General features: G+C 35.9%; 3 protein-coding genes across 9 annotated transcripts in view; 2 read left to right on the top strand and 1 right to left on the bottom strand.

Annotated features, from left to right (window-relative positions):
• The first annotated feature begins 837 nt into the window (after positions 1 to 837).
• On the top strand, positions 838 to 3,294 carry LOC107712105 (probable tRNA pseudouridine synthase 2). 2 transcript variants are annotated; one of them, XM_016517236.1, is made up of 9 exons: positions 838 to 907; positions 991 to 1,108; positions 1,262 to 1,396; positions 1,773 to 1,847; positions 1,934 to 1,995; positions 2,187 to 2,268; positions 2,364 to 2,436; positions 2,555 to 2,691; positions 2,783 to 3,294. In XM_016517236.1, the coding sequence occupies exons 2-9, from the start codon at positions 991 to 993 to the stop codon at positions 3,175 to 3,177; spliced, it is 1,077 nt and encodes a 358-aa protein (XP_016372722.1). In that variant the 5' UTR covers positions 838 to 907; the 3' UTR covers positions 3,178 to 3,294. The 2 variants fall into 2 exon arrangements, with proteins under 2 accessions (XP_016372722.1, XP_016372723.1); XM_016517237.1 differs by having other exon boundaries at positions 859 to 1,108.
• A 1,662-nt stretch (positions 3,295 to 4,956) lies between these two features.
• Positions 4,957 to 6,279, top strand: LOC107712106 (haloacid dehalogenase-like hydrolase domain-containing protein 3). Its single transcript, XM_016517238.1, has 2 exons — positions 4,957 to 5,372; positions 5,652 to 6,279. The coding sequence occupies exons 1-2, from the start codon at positions 5,043 to 5,045 to the stop codon at positions 6,045 to 6,047; spliced, it is 726 nt and encodes a 241-aa protein (XP_016372724.1). The 5' UTR covers positions 4,957 to 5,042; the 3' UTR covers positions 6,048 to 6,279.
• Positions 6,280 to 8,190: 1,911 nt separating this feature from the next.
• The window catches only part of LOC107712107 (protransforming growth factor alpha-like), a 20,390-nt gene continuing 7,564 nt past the window's right edge, over positions 8,191 to 21,016 (bottom strand). For 3 of the 6 annotated variants that reach the window (XM_016517244.1, XM_016517245.1, XM_016517243.1), the window contains exons 2-5: positions 17,462 to 17,593; positions 14,250 to 14,364; positions 13,237 to 13,386; positions 12,667 to 12,820 (exon numbers count right to left, since the gene is read on the bottom strand). In XM_016517244.1, coding sequence (XP_016372730.1) covers positions 12,667 to 12,820; positions 13,237 to 13,386; positions 14,250 to 14,364; positions 17,462 to 17,593 — 551 coding nt within the window. Of the gene's footprint in view, positions 11,060 to 11,207; positions 11,229 to 12,666; positions 12,821 to 13,236; positions 13,387 to 14,249; positions 14,365 to 17,461; positions 17,594 to 17,751; positions 17,846 to 21,016 lie in introns of those variants that run through there. The other 3 variants (XM_016517242.1, XM_016517239.1, XM_016517241.1) reach the window with 2 other exon arrangements.

Raw genomic sequence — 21,016 nt, 5'->3', positions numbered from 1 at the left:
ATATCTTATGTCTCTCGACCACATTGACTCTTCTTTAATTTATAAGAATTTTTAATTATACAGTATGTATATAATATATTAACCATAACATTTCACTCTAAAACGTACAAATAAAAAACAAACAATTCAAACTTTTTTTAGCCTATTTTACTTAATTAAAAAAAAAAAAAAAAACATCCAGGAAATATAATAGTACTGAATTTCATAGCATTTGACTTTTGATAGAATTCACAAAAATATTCTAATTCAAAAGGATTTTGAATTTGAATTATAGGTTTTTGAAAACAACATGCAAAACCACTGCTGGAAAAACACATTTTGTAATTAAATTTCTAACAAAATTTCATAGTTAGTTAGTTAGTAAATAAATAAATAAAGTTGGTGCAAGTTAAGATAGGCCTATTTCTAACCATCTTTTGAAATGTTGATTTAGCCTAATGATATCTGTAATTTTATAAAACATTTGGGATGTCTATATATCCAACTAGTAATAGGCTACCATAAAATGTCACATCATTAATATCATTGCTAAATCACTCTAATGTTGTTTTTCCCACCAAAATGGCAGTTGCTTTATGTTTGTAGCTATGCTGGAGTTTGGAGGCTAGGTAGGCTACACCCGTTTTTATACAGTCTATGGCTACAACCCACAAAAATATTCTAATTTGATTCCAATTTTAGATCTTGTGACACTTTCCCGTTTATTAAGACATTTATAATGGGGAGACAACATTATGATGCATAGTACTAGTAGTAATTAGGTTTGCGGTAAATTCTTTTTTTTTTTTAAACATGCTAGCATTTATCTGGCATGGTACTGAAATATCTCGTCCAGTAGAGGGCGCTGATGCGACTGTAATACTGTAACGCCACTCCAGTAGAAGAAGAAGGTCACGCCAGAATTTCGGTACTGCAGCATGTGAATTTTTGCTTCCTTGTTTATTTACCTAAGATTATATTGATGCTTGTAACATTTGTTTCTGGGCGAAGATGACCTCTCAGGCTGTACGTCTTTTCCGTAAAATGGATGGTCTGTTTGCTGTGTACAAACCGCAGGGAGTTCACTGGAAACATGTTCGTGACAGCATAGAGTCCAATTTATTAAAAGGTAGTGTCTGTGTCACTTGTGAACTAAATGCTTATAGATAACGACTACCTTTGTGATAAATTATTAGTTAATGTAATTACATGATTATTAGTGCAACTGAAAACTAACTTTCTTCTCTTCCGTCAATGCATTCCCTGTCATCCTCCTCTGAAGCGCTGAACTCCTGTCCTCCACCAGCTCCTCAGCTTGCAGTGCAGTTCCAGCTTCTGTCCGGTGGAGAAAACAGCAGCTCCAAAGATGTCGTATTATCACCCTCTATGGTCCCCACACTGGCAGACCATCCTCTAGGTTAGTGGCTAAACCTTCAAAAATATGTCCAGGTCACATAAACACTTTAGAACCATTAATAGTTTTGCATTATGACATTCTTTTCATAATAATCAATAATTAATTAATTATAGTTTTGTTTGTTTTTTTAAATTAGCATACATTAAAGGCAGTGCAACAAATACTACCGTGATGTATATTTTACTATTTAAGATTTTCATTGCAGTGCTGAGAATTGGGGGCATGCATATTTGTCATGAAAATAATGCAAATAATCTTAGTTGTACTTACATAACTACTATATATATGTATATATATATAATATATGATTGATGCATAACTGTAAATCAGTCATGCATTGTTACCTTTAAAATGATAACTTGCTTTTCCTCTGTAGTGACAGGGCCACAGTTTCATAAGGTTCACGTTGGAGTTGGCCATCGATTGGATGCTTTTTCCTCTGGGGTGTTAGGTGACCAAAAATGTTTAACTCTTAAGTTTTCAAGTGATTTAATTGTGGAATGCACTCTGCTCAATTCTCTCATATCTCTACCTCAGTTTTAGGCGTTGGGAAAGGAAATGGAGTGCTGGAGCATCTGTGCAAATCACATGTAACTCGGGTAAAGGTTATATTTTATATTGCGTAATAATTAAGCTCACATTTAACTGCTATTTTATTTTTTATTCTGCCTGTATTTTTTCCGCTGATTGATTATGAATTCATACTAAGTGATGATCAAATCAGGACTTTTAGCAGATGTCTAGTAGACAGTTTTATGCAGACTGTTGTGTTTGTTTTATATATATGAAGGACTACACACTTGAAGGGGAGTTTGGGAAAGCCACTGATAATTTCACTCACACAGGCCGAGTCATTGAAAAAACCACATACGGTAATGTGTGCATTACAATATCATAACTATCATATTTGTTATGTATAGTATACAGACTAAGAATTTGTAGTAAACTTTGTGTCTTTATTTTCTAGACCATGTTACCCTGGATAAGCTCGAGAGAGTTCTTGCCATGATACAGGGAGCAAACCAGAAAGCCTTAATTATGTGAGTCGCTATAAGAATATTATTCTACATAATATTACATTTCATACTGTCGGACTATGTGTAAATATTTGGTTAATGCATAGCATCTCTCTGAGTATGTTATTATGTCTCTGTGCAGGTATTCTCAGGTGGATCTGCACACTCAGGAGGCTTACGAGCTTGCAGTGAGGGGTTTATTGTATCCTCATGGTAAAAGCCCACCGATTCTGACTGGTTTGCGATGCATACATTTCAATCCACCACATTTCACATTGGGTTAGTACTCTGAATTCTATATTACGTACTTCTACATAAGTTTATGTTTAACATGTGTCCTTTAACATTTCTTTTCCTCACTTCAAATCAGAGGTCCAGTGTGTGAATGAGACTCAGAAATATCTGCGTAAATTGATTCACGAGGTTGGACTAGAGCTGCGGACGTCTGCTGTCTGTTCTGGAGTGCGTCGTACACGAGACGGTCCCTTCAAAGTAGAGAACGCACTCACCCGACAACACTGGACTGCTGGCAGCATTATACAAGCTATTGCTCACTTTAGCAAGGCTACTCGCAAAATCAGGAAGTCAGGAATGTACAAGCAGACTGCTGGTCAGTTGAACTCAAGCGCACAGGTCCAAGAGCAAACCAGAAGTCAAACTGAGCAAATAAATCAAGAGCATGTTGAACTCTCAAGCTCTACTTCTGATACAGTTGTGGACAGAGAGACACCTGTGACACTGAGTGAGGGGAGAACAAAACATTAAGTTAAACGAATCATCTGCCCCAATTAGGATGATTTGATTTCTGAATTCTAAGACGTATTTATCTGTTCACTACAATTTATGAATTTGTTATACGATCATCATTGTGCATCATTAAAACTGTATTTTAGTTATGTTCTCAGTGTCATCATTGATAATATTTAGGTTGTGTGTGTGTGTGTACTTGTTTAGCTATACTTGTGAGGGCCAAATGTCCTCACTTAAATAGTGAAATATTATGACTTTTACATGTCCTCACTAGTTAAAAAGTCTTATAAATCAGTCGAATCGTGTTTCTGTTTAAATATAGTGTCCTGCACAGTTTTCTGTGATGGTTATGGCAGGAGTAGGGCTAGGCCAATATTATTATTAAAATATTATTAACCCGATTAACCATGGGAGTCTATGTGCTCACTAATACAGTGAAACCGGTGTGATGTGATATTTCCTGCTTTCAGGAAGTAATCTGTTGTACAAGGACCGAAGACAAACGTATTGACGAAAATGTAATGTCTAAGTATCGGCTGTAAATATATAGAAAGCGTTTCCTAACTATAGTTGAACTTATTTCAAAAGTGGAACCCTTGTTCGCTTGATCCAATCCTGTACGGACATTTGTAATGAAGAACTCGCTCACTGTATAATAGAAATAGTGGGTAGAAAGGCTATTCGCAAGAACCGAGTAGGATTGTCTAAACGACGGGACTTGGTAGCCCAGAAATTATCTCTAATTAGTCAGGCATGATTAGTTGCTACAAAATGTATTTTAAATTAAACCGTTTTTAAAGTTTCTAAATTTCTATTCTCGGCTGTAAATAATTGGTCAGACCTCTGCAGAAGTAGCACATCCTCACGTGATACTGGTTGCTTTTTGTTGTTGTTGTTTATTTTGGATGAAGCATTTCTGTAGTTCATTTGAGACTGCTGGTGCAAATTTGCTATCTATGTCAGAATCTTTTAAATTATCAAATCCTTAAAATTATTTTATTTAAAATATTATTAACCCGATTAACCATGGGAGTCTATGTGCTCACTAATACAGTGAAACCTGTGTGATGTGATATTTCCTGCTTTCAGGAAGTCATCTGTTGTACAAGGACCGAAGACAAACGTATTGACGAAAATGTAATGTCTAAGTATCGGCTGTAAATATATAGAAAGCGTTTCCTAACTATAGTTGAACTTATTTCAAAAGTGGAACCCTTGTTCGCTTGATCCAATCCTGTACGGACATTTGTAATGAAGAACTCGCTCACTGTATAATAGAAATAGTGGGTAGAAAGGCTATTCGCAAGAACCGAGTAGGATTGTCTAAACGACGGGACTTGGTAGCCCAGAAATGATCTCTAATTAGTCAGGCATGATTAGTTGCTACAAAATGTATTTTAAATTAAACCGTTTTTAAAGTTTCAAAATTTCTATTCTCGGCTGTAAATAATTGGTCAGACCGCTGCAGAAGTAGCACATCCTCACGTGATACTGGTTGCTTTTTGTTGTTGTTCATTTTGGATGAAGCATTTCTGTAGTTCATTTGAGATTGCTGGTGCAAATTTGCTATCTATGTCAGAATCTTTTTAATTATCAAATCCTTAAAATTATTTTATTTTTAATAGGATACTGTTTTTAGGGTTCAAATATCCCCAGCGGCACAAAAAAAGCACTGAGATTTAAATGCGTTTCAATGTGGGATTCGGCTTTTTGAGCCGCCAGGCGCCCCCTAGAGGAAAACTACTTCTAGTAATCTTCTAGTAACCACTCTATTTTCCTTCTATCACCTTGCTTTCCAACCCTACGTTACCTTCTGTGGGTTATGCGTGTCATTCCTATTATCAGAGCATAAGACGTGTCGGTTTCCAGCCGTGTCGGTGATGCGAGGGCCAGTGCGTTGGGTGTTATGGGATGTGAAGGACACTCTGTTAAAGGTCCGGCGCTCGGTTGGCGAGCAGTACTGCAGCGAAGCAGAGCGAGCAGGACTCAAGCTGCCAGCTGCGCAGCTAGAAACTGCTTTCAGACAGGCTTACCGGCAGCAATCACGCCTATTTCCCAACTATGGCAGAGCTCAGGGCATGAACAGCCAGGTGTGGTGGGCTGGACTAGTGAGGGACACTTTTGCCCAGTGTGCGGTAGATGACCCTGCTTTACTGGATAGACTAGCCAACAATCTTTATCACAACTTTTGTGGACCAGAAAACTGGGAGGTAAGGGGTATTTGACTTCTCGGATATTTTAGCCTTTAAAATAGTAATTTTTTCTTTCAAACTCAGTATTTTAAGCGGTTTTATTACTAATTCCAGAACCCCCTGTAGGGGGCGCTCGTTCAATACACATCTCCTTTGCCAGTTATTTCTTGTCCTCAAAAATGACTTATTGAAATAGCTTAAATGTAGGCAAGTACATACTGTTATGTTGAAGTATGCTACAATGACTTTAAAATGAGGAAGATGTAGTTTTATAATCTCAAATTGTGTCACCATCAGGTGTTTCCTGATTCTAATAGCACCCTCAAGTTCTGCACCGCTTTGGGACTCAAGCAAGGTGTTGTTTCCAACTTCGACAAGCGTTTGGAAGGGATCCTGAGGGGATGTGGACTTCTCACTCACTTCTCATTTCTCCTGACCTCAGAAGAAGCTGGGGTTGCTAAACCAGACCCTGCCATTTTTACCCAGGCACTGGTACGGTGTGGTGTTCCAGCCTCCAGTGTAGTTCATGTTGGGGACCATTATATGAACGACTACCTGACCTCACGCTCATTGGGTATTCGAGGTTACCTGCTTGACAGACAAGTCTGTCATGGGCACCTTGATGTTCCTCCACAGCATAGATTACACAGCCTAGATGAACTACCAGCTCGATTAAAACAGGATGCAGACTGAAGAGTGCACAAATTATATCCAGTGCAGCTGATGATTATGTAATGTTGCTGCAGGGTTAAACTAATTTTTAAATGGACCATATTTTTTCCATATGCACGTTTCATATGATGAAACAAGATGTAAGCTGAAATATCAGAATGTGGGACTGGAAAACAAAAAATCATGTTCTTTTAGAAGTTTAGATTTCATGAAATCGTAATATACTGCCAATACATTATATCTTATTGTTAATCTGCCAATTAATTATATATAGTTTGTGAAAATTGTCTGATTGTTATCCACTCATTTGTAGATATAGCATCTGGTAAAATACTGGTCAGATATAAGTCCCCAAATATAAAGCTTTGACTGATAGTCTCAGTCTCTCTCTCTCTATGAAGAGTTTATTTGCAAAAACAGATAACTCAGTTTTTTTACATTTTCAAGACAAAACATGATTTTTGAAAATTCTTAAAAATTGATGTTCTTGCAAATGAACTCTTCATATATATATATATATATATATATAAGAAATTAATGATCAATTGTTAACTGATCAATTGACACATAATAAATTGATTATAATGTGTATATAGATTATTAAATAAATTAATCTATAGTTAAAGACAAAAACGCATAAAAAAACGTATGTTTGAAACTAACGTTACTTAATGTTTTCTATAAACTCAGCAGATGGCGCTGTATCAAATGTCTTGTAGTGGACTGAATGAGGGACATTATTACTTTAAGTTAGTGTGACAGTTGACCTTTATGAATTTTCATGGTCCGATAACATCAGCTGAAAAGCAAACAAAATTATTTATATAATCGAATTGTTTTTTGTTTTTTTACATCGTTGGCCGAATCAGAATATAAATTCTTCAGCGAAATAGTTCAGACAATAACATTGAAGACAACAGGGGTAGTTTCTGTAGAGTGCTGATATCATTGTTTCAGCGGTGACAACTGAACCCTATGAATTTTCATGGTCGGATAACATCTGAAAAACAAACAAAAGTGTTTAAATGATCTAATTGTTTTCTTTTTTTACGTCACTGGTGAATGAATCAGAATATAATTTCTACAGTGAAATAGTTCAGACAAGAATACAATAGAGGTAGTTTCTGTAGAGCGCGGATTTCATTGTTTCACCGAGGCTGCTGTGGATGGATGGTGGAGAGGGAGATCACTTAACCCTAATACTCTTATACCTCCCCATCTGCTCCAGCAGATGCCAGCTATGGTTCGACATTAAAAGACTGACAAACTGGGGCAAAAATGAGAATGGCAAAATATAAAATATGAAAATGATTATGCTCTTCAATTATTGTGGAATTTGCATACGATGAGAAGGTTATGAAATGAGGGCAAACACCAGCAGGACACAGACGGTGAATAGTCGCTGTTCCCTGAGTGCGATGTTCACAATCGACAACTGGAATACATCCTCTCTTTTGTGTTTCTATCTCGCTGCTCCGTAAGCGTGTTGTGTATATTGCTGGAGTTCCCTCAGCAGAGCGCTTAAAACAAAGCTGGGTTTAGAGGCTCAGCCAGTCGGCTATGAGGGGCTGTGCTGCAATCCAATTGAAAACCTTAATGGGATTGGGAAACCCATCAACAGAGGATCGTGATAGAAGAAGAAAGGGAGAGGAGATCGAGGTTAAGAGCAGTTAAGATGAAATATGCGAAATACAGATGGAAGAAAGACAAAAATAAAGGCTCCAAAAGAAGAGAACAGAACCACTGTTTTGGGTACCCCAAAGAACCTTTCAGTGAACAGTTCCACTAAAGAACAATTTTATTTTATTTTAATCTAAAGAACTTTCTTCCACCATAAGGAACCTTTTGTGCTGTGGAAAAGTTCCATGGATGTTAAAGGCTCTTTACTGGCATCTATTTAGCAAGTAAGGGTTCCTTCCTGGGGCACTTCATTTGAGGGAAAAACTACTTGCTTTATAAATAAATAAAATAGAATAAAATATGTGGAGAGAATTGAAGCCAAAATAGGGTATGAGCACAGAAAGTAAATTACAAGCAAATAAAAAAAAAATACTCACGCAATGTCCAACAGGCAGGCACTTTGCATCATGTGGTCACTCATGCGCAAGCTTAACTGCTCTCAGCCATGACCTCTAGGGGCCTTCCCCTCATCTCACAAAAGGTTTAGCCAAACAAACAAATAAATAAATCGGCAAATAAGTAAATAAAGGAGCCAAGCTTTACCCGCAGCAAAAAGAGCACTCTGGCTCTTTGTTTGACCCTTTTAAAGTATTCAGATGATGGAGGATACATCTGGACATAGCGGTTTATAACTTGGCAAGGAGGAAGTGTGCTTCATAAAAAGTTTGATGAAACGAGAAATTACGATAGGTAAGAAAGAATCAGGTCCAGTCCAAAATTTGCCGCACTTTGTGATATTTGGAAAAATATGCAAACTTAGACAAAGAGGTCAAAACACTCAACAAAATGTCATACAGCCAAGCATGTGACAGTCTTATTGGAATCATCTAACTCTTACCTTCATGCTTGACTGATGATCAGTGATAGTCAAGAAAACAGCTCATTCTCCATATACAGAACAACCAAAATAATATTCCCACACATTATTTACAAAGCATTTTTCCCAACATGAAACAAGACAGTATTTTAAAGAGAACGACGGATGGTGTTTACAGTATATCATACATAAATGTCAGTCAATAAGCAGTTAACCAGGTTTAAACAGGATTCAGTTGGAACAAAGCAAGAGATGCGACACTGAGCATCATCTTTAGTCTAAGGCCAATTCATCTGTTAGTCTATGAGTGTGACATCATCATAACGGATGACTGCAATTCCACATCTGGAAATTATGCAACGACTGCATGTTACAAAACTGTTCAGTCCGAAATTTCCAATGCTTACGTTACAAAAACAAACAAACATTACATTTGATATATCTGAGGTTTAACACTCAATTACATGCATTTTCTTTTCCGTCATTGCACTCTCATTCACTCATTTTTCGTGAATTTTATACGCAGTCCTTATACAATCAATCACATTTGTTTGTTCATATAATAAATGTTTATAATTAAGTTACATATCAGGATCAGTCACACAGATCAATAAATAAACATAGATCAATCATCCTGAATCTGTTCTTTCAGGCTGATCAAAATCATTCACATAGACAATAACGCAAATGTTGCCCATGCTAACAGCCTAAGTGTTTAATTTATCACTTGGATGACTTTTGGGATCATTATATCAAATATTTCATGAATCTTCACACAGTGATCAGACTTCAGTAAATGCCTCCACGATCTCATAACAGAACACGGCCAAATCTAAGCCCACCAAATCATTTTCTTTCTTTTCTTTTTTGTACTAGATCAGTCATTTGCCAGCTTCCGAGAAGGGTTTTGATTGAATAAAACATACAATGGCACATTTTATATTTGTACCAGCACCACATTTTGACATTCCAAAATAAAGATATATATAAACCCTCTGACCTTAAGGGTCAATCAACATTTGTTTTATAACATGAGATTGGCAAAAGTTTGGGGACAGATAAGACAATGAGAACAAAATAAACATATGGATTAAAATATTTCAGTGTAAAAATTTCCATATATCTAATATAAGCATAAGTTAATATGGACAGTGTGCATCAAACTGAATAATATCAATAATGATTTGTGCCTCTGTATGCATATGCGTGCCCCAATAAACATGATAATGGTGCACTTTAGGATACAGTGAAGTGTTTTATTCCTCAAGTGAGTTATTCCACAAACATCCATCATGGAAAACAAAAGTGTAGATCTAAAGGTGACTGTATTCACAATGTGTTTGAAATGTACATCACACAAGTGTACAGTGAAATATGTGTAATTATGTGATCCGACATACATGCATCCAATCATACCATATGTGAACATGCAGATGTTATGTGACGTCATACCGTGACTAAAAATAGTGAACAGACTGAGGCTCCGTTTACAAACCATTTACCCTACTGATGTTGACAAATCTTTGATAGCACATTATAGGAACAAGCACTTTTTGTGCATGAAGAAAATATCGTGTTAGATTTGTGAATCTATGCATAACTTCAAGTTACATGTCAAAATTGTGAATTTTTTCACCATACATTTCCAATATTTTTATTAAAAAACATAAAAAAATTAAAAGTGTTATAATGTGTCAAATATATTATTTGTCCCTCAGAGCCAGCTATAGTGTCTCATGTTTGCTGTTAATCTATGAAAAGTTGTTTACGATTTTTTTTAATCAACATTATAAGGAGATCAAGCTAAAATAAATTGGCAAAAGAGTCTGTTGTAGTTTTAATATTACTATGCTACCTGACTGACTTTAATGTTATCTCCCATTCTTTATCCATTAACGTGATAACAGCAAATAATGTGATATTATATCCTTGTTAAAAAGTATATATTAAACTACTTTTTAGTGAGTTTCACATCCCATCAATGGCATATTATTAGTGTTTTTCTTATAATAACAGTATTTTAAAAGACAAAAACTGGGAGAGTGTTGTCTTATACATCTATAACAATATTTATAGCTTTAAGATAAGCTCTGTTAGTAAGAATGATTTCTCTAAAACCTCTCTCATAGTTTTCACTTTCAGATCAGTTTTTTTGCCCATCGATCTGTACCTTATTCCAAATGGCCCTGTCTCTACATCACTGGATCCTGTAGTTGAGTTCCATGTTGCTTGTTCTGAGTTCTTCTTTCAGAGTTTCTCAGTTTTTGAGTTCCATCTTTAACTCTTGTTATTGCTGTTGTTGTTGTTCCAAAAATATCCTTTTTGGAATGACACAGTCTGTCTGAATGTAAAGTTCCATGTTTGATTGAGTTCTCCCACTGCCCACATCGAAATGCTCTCAATATGTGCTGCGCTTACCAGCTGTGCCAGTCTGAGAAACGCAGTCATAGCAAAGTCCAGGAGTAAGATGGAAGATTTTGTGGTCTCATTTTTAAGAGAGCACATGCGTGAGCTTCAGAAAACGCAGGTCAAACCACTGCATGAGAAAAACACAAATGAAAAATAAAGGCATTAAGTCATTGCAAGCAATGTAGAAACCTTTTTGTTCACATAATAAGATTCTAGGAACAGGGAAAGCAGAGGGGTTTGATCAATCTACTCCAAAACACTTTAGAAATTAATACCTTGTGCATAAGGAACATTTTCTGATGAGACGAGAAGACAAGAAGATGGAAGTGGAAGAGAAAATTGACAAAACATACACATATGTAAGACAAACATGACACAGTGTTTTACTTCAAACTGATGACTGATGCAAATGTATTGATATGTTACTGTGGAAACAGCCACAGTTCTATCTAACAATTAGAAATGCCTGACGATGCTGACAAAGTATGTAACAACTTCCTGTTGACAAATCTAATTAAAGGTTTGCAATACTCTGTCAACAAGCATCACTGTGAGCAGACTGGCAGAGATAACTGAGGGTATTTGTATGGACAAAATTCCAACAATTCCATTTCTAGTTGCGTAATTATGTCTGGGGATATTCAGTTCCTCCAGTGATTACACATAATCTGCCCACTAAGACGAGGAACATATACTCACAACATAACATGAAATATGCTACCAGGCTAAAGTTTAGACACACTTGACTGAATTGTTTTTAAAAATCATTTCATTTTAAAACTTACATTTTTTAAAACAGTTTTGTAGACAAATATAAATTATTTCTACATGTGATTTTTCTTAAGAAAAAAATCGTATTTATTTACTGTTCAAATGTTTGGGATCAGTAATGTTTTTTGAAAGCAATTAATACTATTATTCTGCAAGGATAGTAGACGGGAAAGACTTTTAAATTGTTACAAAAGATTTCCATTTCCAATAAATGCTGTTCTTTTGAACTTTCTATTCATCAAAGAATCCTAACAAAAAAGTATAATGGTTTCCAAAAAAAATAATATCTATAAAAATATATATTCATGATAATAATAATTAGAAGAAATGTTTCTTCAGAACTAAATCAGCATATTAGAATGATTTCTAAAGGATCATGTGACACTGAAAACTGACTGGACTGAAAAATTCAGCTTTGCATCACAGAAATAAATTACATTTTGAAATATATAAAATACAAAACTTATTTTAAATGGTAATAATATTTAACAACAGTGCTGTTTTTACTGTATTTTGATTAAATAAACGTGGCATGTTTAGCATAAGAGACTTCTTACAAAAAAATAAAACGGTAAATAATAAATAGGTGTGTCCAAACTGGCAGCGTTTATCTACATCTTTCAAAATTCAAAGAAAAAAGGGTAGAAGAACAGATTTCAATCTTTTTAACTTAACTATGAGTTAGACAAAAGAACCAATTAAAAGCACTGACACATTTTATGCCCTACAAATTTCAAATAAAAGTTTATTAGCCTATGTTTCACTACGACCAACTATTAGTCTCATGATCATTGACAGTCTTAGGACAGTGACAACAGATGGCTAAACTAACAGCTTAAACCCTTAAATCATAGGCCATTAAAAGTTAAAGGCCTCACGCATATGCTGGTCTCGGTATGCAAACACCCCCTGTTGCTGATCATAATTAGACACCGCATGACACTTAACACATGACACTACAGCTCAGCAAAAAGTTGTGTAAAAATGGAAATGTAGCACCAGAATACCTGTTTCTGAGTGACAGCAGGATGTCCCACCCGTCAAAATACTCCTAGGCTTCTCCGACCAACACGAAATGGTGTTACCTCGCCCACAACCACCCCGTCTCCACCAACAACTACAGAGACAATGTGTGAACTCTACAAATGACCTCTTTCTCCTTCCACAAAAAACTGCATTGCACAGTTAATTCAACAAAGACAGATATAAAACCAAACAAATAACCTGCTCTTGGGAAATTACGATACATGCCGGAATACATAATCAGATTCCAAAAATTGAGCACTTGTAATTTGATTTTATTACGTTCTAAAATGCTATATTAAGCAGCACAACTGTTTTCAACATTGATAATAATAAGAAATGTTTCTTGAGCATTAAGTTAGCATATTAGAATGATTTGTGAAGGATCATGTGACACTGAAGACTGGAGTAATGACATCTTTGCCGTCACAGTAATAAATTACATTTTAAAGTTACAGATATACAGGTAAATGAGTATATTTAAATGTGTGCTAAATTAATAATACTCACTTTAGTAAAGTGCAGAGCAGCATGAGTAGAACACTGCCCACCACACACAACACCAGCATGGTGGCCACGGTCTGTTGCCTGTGGTTAGACGCCACCACAGCCAAGAGATCTGCATGTTCGCATCGCATACCTACAAAGCCAGGATGACATCTACACAAACAAGACTGACTTGTTATAATTGAAAAAGAGGGCTTTATAAAACTAAAGCCAAATATGAAAATATGCATGGGAAAACATGAGTATATTCAATAGATGTTAGGTAAAAGCATTTCATTCCAAAATGAGGAATCTGCCAGTATCATGCTCATAAAATCAATCAAATTAAAATTGACTATAATTCATTTGACATTTTGTGGTGAACTATGACATACGGATGTGGATACAGAGAAAACAATAAATTCCCTGACAACATTAGGACTCATACCAACTCAGACACAAGCACCAACACAGAGTTGAATACTGCTATTCTGCCACATTTATACACGGAAACGCAATTTAGGACAAAACATGCTCGTCTTGACAAGGACAGCTTAACAAAAACGCTGTCATTTATCCAAGTCAGTCAGCAATCAAAATGCATGTCAGACCGTTTAGCCGTTTAATCTCATTATTGTGTAAAAATATGTTTGTTTGTTTTTAAAATCTGACATCAACTACAATCATAGTATTAGGATTTCTGGAATCTTTTAACTTTTTCTTCAGTGATCAAGATTCAAAGCATTTGATTTCATATAAAAACTGCCATAGCAATGCTGGCAGAGACAGCATTAAATAAAACTGCACTTATCCAGTCTCTATACCCTATAGCGACTAAAAATATATGGCAGAAAATAAGACTTTGAACATATAGATCTGTTTTGATTGCTTGAAAACGGACTGTTGTTAATTATCAAATTTGAAAAAACTAATGTGAATATTGGATTGTTAACACACTAGGGGTAGTCAGAACGCAGGAAAAACACATGGAAAAAAAATGTATATTCAGTTTGAAAAAAGACCATCTTAGAACTTACACGCATGCAGGTGTTTCCTCCAGTATGAGAAAGCGGCATGTGCCATGAAAACAGAAGTGGCTGTGGGAGTCTGGGCAGTCATCGAAGTGAGAGTGGACAGCGGCTGCTATAAATTCTTCAAGAACAGAATAAACAGAAACTGGGTTTAATATGGACATAAATAACAACTGCTTGTTTAATAAAATATACATAAAGATCTATGCAAGAATTACTTAAAAATGTATTTGCAAATGTTATGCCTGATGACCAATAATAATACCACTGCCCATTATCTCAGTTCTATCATGACAACTCTCTGAAAATTTTAGCATGGTGATGGATATGACAACATTAATGTATTTGGTCTTGGCAGAACGGATCTGCTACACTGCTGAATTGTTGCTGCTGTTGGTTATTGCTGTTGTTGTAGATTATTGCTGCTGCTGCTGCTCCTAAATAACTACAGGAACTTGCTACTGCCAATACGGTGCTGTGAATATTGAAGACATACTGCTGCTGCACAAGCAGCATTTTTAATAACCAGTAGCAGATCTACACAGGTGGAGCTGGGGAAGGTGGAGGGTTTCAAAGCAAATCTTCCGGGACACACCAAGCTGACTGTTGTCGCCTAAACTGTCCATATCAGCAGCTATAAATAGTATATGTTCGCCATTCAAAAGGAGAAACCAAAACTAGGATATACGAGATATACGTAGATATACGAAACGTAAACAAAGCAGCGCTTGCTTACCATTTTGATTATCAGTTACGTTGATAAATTTTAAGCGGCTCATGTTGTTATGAAAATATTCACATATTGGAATGCTTGGGAAAGACCAAGTAACATTAGAACGGCCTTCTGTCTGTGCCGCCTTCATTTACTTACTCGTTTTCATCACTACTGCTTTATTCTCGGGCACTGACTCGTTCGCTAAACTGAGCATCAAATCAGAGTTCTCATTCGCACCAACATGTTGAATCGGGCAAAGTGCTGCTGACATGAGGAACACAACAAACAAACTAGCCCGACAGACGCTCACCGATGGCCGACCGTCGGCTTGGTGTGTCCCAGGCTTAAAAGCATGCTGCGAAATGCTCTAGTGGATAGTGTTGGGTCGTTCTTGAACGATTCGTTCATTTTGAACGAATCTTTAATGTGACTCGGGAAGAACGAGTCGTCTCGGGGAGTGATCCGTTCAGTCGCGCATGCGCAACATCCTATAGGTTCTGTACTCGAATTAGTCAAGTAGTTCACCTGTTTCGAGTCTTCGGGTTTTTCGAGTCGTTCGTTCATCACGTGACAGACCCATAAGCTTAACCTATGCAGTCTGAGCCGGAAAGAGACTTAATAATAATAACCAACTCTTTATTACCTTTGTTACAACATTCAGTGTTGAAGAACCATGGAAAAGAACCATAATGACAGAAATTCACACATTTATAAACCGTAAGAAGTAAAAAATTATGGGGCTGTCACGTGATGAACGAACGACTCAAACCCGAAGACTTGTCAGATAAGAGGTGGTGAGCTAATCATAGACTGAAGACCCATGTAAACAATGAATTAATCTTTTCTGTTTCTTATAGCAGTTTTGTATTGTTTGTAGTGTGATCAACGTTTGCGGTAGTAGACGTGTTAGGGAAGTAACACGTAACATTTTAATTATATTTTGCTAAAATGAACGAAATGACTCGAGAAAAGATTCGTTCATTTTGCTGAACGAGACTCAAAGGTCCGAGTCGATAAAATTATCCGAACTTCCCATCACTACTAGTGGATGCTAACCAGCTATTTAAATGTAAAGCAGCAAGCTTATTGGCTGTGTATGCAACATAAACCAATCAGATTATGCCCAGTAGTTTAAAGCTGTGAATATCATCATTTTGCATTAATGACCCATCAGCCTGCGCCATCTAGAGTTTCATGACAGAACTTGGCATTTCATCATAAATTTGTGAATAGCACATACGATTACTACATCATTACTGACCCCACTTTAACACAAACAGAATTATCTACTAATATTACATTTCTAGCCTTTATTATCATCAAGGCTAGAGCCAAATTAGTGATGTTTTGTGGAAGGCACTGGTGGAAACTGAAGAAGTGGAAGGACGAAAAGAAATTCCAAGTTCTCAGCCAATCAGTAAATTGTATATTTAAATTTATATTTACAATATAAAAATCATTTTATATTATCTGGAAGGTCACAGCCCTTTAGATTAAATTTTTTCAAGACTTGCCGGTTTCTCAAACTCTATCCTCCCTAAGGCGCACTTTTGATCTAAAGAAAGTACAAAAGCAGACATGGTGTAAAACAAGAAAAAGCAAGACTTAGCCAGGACTACCGGTCAAGATCTGAGGGGCTTTCTTGAAATTGACAGATTTCCGTTTCTAATCATTGTGAGCTTTGTCTACAGGATAAAAACTGTCTGGAGTATAATGAATAAAAAAATATTTTTAATGGACAATGACTAAAATCTTCTGTCTTTGTTTTAGCAGCCTACTATTACCATGTGTCCACTTCTAGCATTTTTTTATGAATTGAGGACAAAACAGAATCTAAACTGTTTTTTTTTTTTTTTCAAAACACAGTCAATAAAATTATTTAAGTTGTGATGAAACATAAGTAACAACATATTTCTTGCGTATTCTAGCACACATCTAAGTGTAAAAGATTATCGAAAAGAAAAAATGTAGGATGGGGGCTTAGTTCTATCTGTCGGTTGTTGATAGGATTTTGAGATGTGACCACTGCACTGAAAAATGAATACACTATTGCAGATGATTGTTGAGGGGCAGGGTTAGCAGACAAAATGATTGGCGGTGTCTGGCATACATCACCATAAAGAAGTCTGTCATTTTCATGGGAAGATCAAGTTTTGACACATTGATTAAACATTACAAGGACAAAAAAAAGTAAAAAAGAAAAAACATATACATGGATGAATAATTCACAATAGGATCTATATCTGTCAAACTTAGAAAAAGCTGACAACCTCTAGACGTCAAACTAATTATTATATAATCCTAAATAATAAATGTTAATTTTATATAAATTAAACATTTGAAATATTTTCTGTTTAATTTCTGAGGCTGCAGTCTAACATTTCATATATATATTCCATATTCATGGAATATATGAATTCTTATTCAGAAAAATACACATGGGATTTCAGTCTATGAAAGCCAAAATGAGTTGAGCATAAAGGAAAAGGCAGACAGAGCATACTTTTGACACGTGTAGTAGTAGTGGTTGTCGTCGTGCTGGAGGTGGTTGTTGTGGTAGTTGTTGTTGTGGTGGTTGCAATGGTCGTTGTTGAGTTAGAATTCTCTTGCACCTGCCCATATGTAAAAAGGGAGCCTACAAATCAAACACAGCAGCACATATAAAAAAAAAAAGTACTACAATTAAACTCTAATATTGTTGAGAACAGCTAAGTAGATTAGGATGAGGTGTTCAAAACTATTCAAATACAACTGCTACTGACTCTGTGACATCTAGTATTGTGAAAACCTTACCCAAATGTGAAAATGAGGATCCAACAAAGTCAAAAATTGCCAGACTCATGACCGTTACAGCAATGAGAAAACAGCGGAACAACAGCATCACACACTAGAGAGAAAAAGGCTTGAGTGGCGTCCAGCGCAAATGAGAAATAGCTACTTAAAACCCACTTGCTTTAGACTCAGAGATCAATTAAAATGCCCTGGAACATCAGTGGGAGTAACTGACTTCTGACCTTCAGTCTATTTTAAGAGCTGCTAGAGAAAGACTGGGTTAAGATAAATTAAAGTGGATTTGTGATGCGGATCTCTCCGCATACACAGGTAAGACACTGCCGAAGGAATCTTTGTCATGGCATGCTTAATTCACTCGTACATTTACAGAAAATGGCAGAACCACCACAAATCACAAAATGTATCACTCTGCTCCAAAAGTTACCTAGCAAGAGAGTTTTAAGGCATCATATATGCGTAGAATTGCACTGCAATGAGCTAAGTGAAAAAAAATCCAACATGACAGTTGAGTTAAGAAAATGTTTATTATAAATAAACGTAATTTAATCAATACTGACATTTCTGATATGCTTATTAGAGTATTGTACCATTAGCGTAGCAATACACTAATTACACCAAACTATTGAAAACAATTAGTCGAGCAACCCTTGCAGAGAGCTATCTGTATAGGGGTTAGAGTTGCTGTCTACATCGTACATCGTCTACATCAGAAACGAGTGATGGAAATGGCAAATTGTGAATAAAAATCCCTTAATTCGCAAAAAAGTTGTTACGCTCGCTTGAGGTGGTTTTTGACTAGTGCGAAAAAGTTAATGCGAATAAAAGGAGATGGAAACACATTTGCCGAGTAAATTCCTCCATGCGCATCAAAAAAGTAATGTGACTGCGCTATGGGATGGCAAAACCTAATCAGTGGACCCAGGGCCGCTGCTGGCCAAATGGGTGCCCTAAGCAGAATAGTATTGTTGTGCCCCCTCCTTCAAAAAAAAAAACAAAAAACACCTACTATAAGGGGTCAAAATAGAACTTTAATAAAAATATATAAATTAATAGTAATTAATAAAGTAATTAAATTGTATTATTTACAAATTACAATTGTAGCTCTAGAGAGTTACCTATGGCTATGATTTTATTAATAACGTTGTCTGATTGATTTTATAGTCTCAAGCATTCAGAAGTCACACAAAATAAAGTTAAGCAGTTTTACTACGATAAAACCATGGTTAATTTTGGTAAGGGTTGTGATGTCCACATGTTTTTGTTGAAGAAATTAAAGAGGTGTAGCATTTCTATTGCAAAAAGGTGGCCAAAAGACACTATGAACACGGTCCGTGTCACTAGTTAGAATTGCTTATTTCTCTGGATTTAAACATTCTTCGAAACATTTGGGATAATGTAAGTACACAAGTCAGCAAAATATATAACATTGTTCTAGTGGTTTTTGGATATTTTAATAAAAAAATCTTACATATTGTGCCTTTAACACGTTACTAATGTCAACAGTCAAAAAAGTTTCACAGGATTAATAGGAGCGGCGGTACTGAGTGGACCAATCTTCCTCAGCATCTGAAATGTTAGAACATTTTGAAATGTCCGAGCAAAGTCTGTCATCAACGTATTTCTGTATAATTGCCTCCCAGAACTGTTACACGACTGCGTTCCCAAACAGCAGCATCCACCTCCGAAAGCAATGACCGCATTTATTTAGTTTTATGTTTTATGCAATATTTAAATTTTGCGCATAAGTTAAATTCGCAACTTTGAATGGAAAGCCGGCTAGTGATGCAGCAAGTCCATAAAAATAAAAAAAAATTTACACTTGGCTGTCAGTTTAACATGTTAATGTGGGTTTAATTCTGTTGAAAAATTGTACTATATAAATGTGACCCTGGACCACAAAACCAGTCATAAGGGTCAATTTTTTGAAATTGAGATTTATACATCATCTGAAAGCTGAATAAATAAGCTTTCCATTGGTGTATGGTTTCCAAATTAAGTTCTTAGCAATGCATATTACTAATCAAAATTAGGTTTTGATATATTTACGGTAGGAAATTTACAAAATATCTTCATGGACCATGATCTTTACTTAATATCCTCATGATTTTTGGCATAAAAGAAAAATCGATAATTTTGACCCATACAATGATTTTTTGGCTATTGCTAAAAATATACCCAAGTGACTTAAGACTGGTTTTGTGGTCCAGGGTCACAAATATACTTAATAAGACCTCTCAATCGATTTAATGTTAAATGCTATTCATATTAATACATCCCGAGTGAGAGTTAATTTCACACTGAAATTGGTTTAATGTATATGTAGGCCAATATTTTTGCCGTTCAAGTTCAAGAAGTGCCGTTCACATCAAATCAACGTTGTGTCATGTTTTTTAAATCAATCTGATTTGCATGTTTGGCCTGTCTTTTGATGTCAATCTGATGTCTTTTCAACATACTTTGCCCACTGGGTTGTGCTTTGACCCCAATTATGCCAGCTTGGAGCTATAATTTTTTTTAAAGATTGACAGTCTGCAAAAAGTAAAGTTAAACTTTTTAAGTAAAGGCCACGCATACTGATACAACATCTGTCTAATGTTCATTCTTGTGCCACTAAAATGACTTGAAAGAGAGTCTGGTACCTCAAGGCATGTTCTTATTCTTTGTGCACAGGGCCTTTATGAAAATCCCTGTTAAATGAGAGGGCACTGTGTTTCATTGCGAAGGAAAACTGCTCAGAAAAGCTCATCGGGTTACAATAATGTTTTAGTGTCCACATCCCATGCAGCGATAACAATTAAATCATAAATACATTTATAAATTGACTAGATTAAACTCTTGTCGGAGCATTGTTAAGTTCGACATATTTTCTGCATAAAAAGAGTTGTGGAGTTTGAACCTGGTCACACCAACCCCATTCTTCCTCCTTCACCCTTCATCAATCAATATTTAAAATAAAATATATGAATATTCAACAGAAAAATACATTCCTGGCAGGGCTCGAAATTAACTTTTTTACTTGGTAGCACTGGTGCTCCCAACTTCAAAAAGTTAGGAGCACCAGCAAAAATTTAGGAGCACTCACCAAAAATGTATGAGCATCACAACTACAAATTATATATTAACAGATTGTATCCTTACATTCTTAACTTTAATGCAGATTTTGTATTGGTTAATATTAGATGTCAATCTCTCAGTAACTGCTTTACGCTAACTACCGCGAGAAAAAGAAAGGGCTGAAGAAGAGAGAAAATGAAAAGAACACTGA

This window comes from Sinocyclocheilus rhinocerous, unplaced genomic scaffold (genome assembly GCF_001515625.1).
Source record: "Sinocyclocheilus rhinocerous isolate Xijiao unplaced genomic scaffold, SAMN03320098_v1.1 scaffold1710, whole genome shotgun sequence".
Taxonomy (NCBI): Eukaryota; Metazoa; Chordata; class Actinopteri; order Cypriniformes; family Cyprinidae; genus Sinocyclocheilus; species Sinocyclocheilus rhinocerous.
The sequence above is the reverse complement of the archived record's forward strand: the minus strand, read 5'-3'. Positions and strand labels throughout refer to the sequence as shown.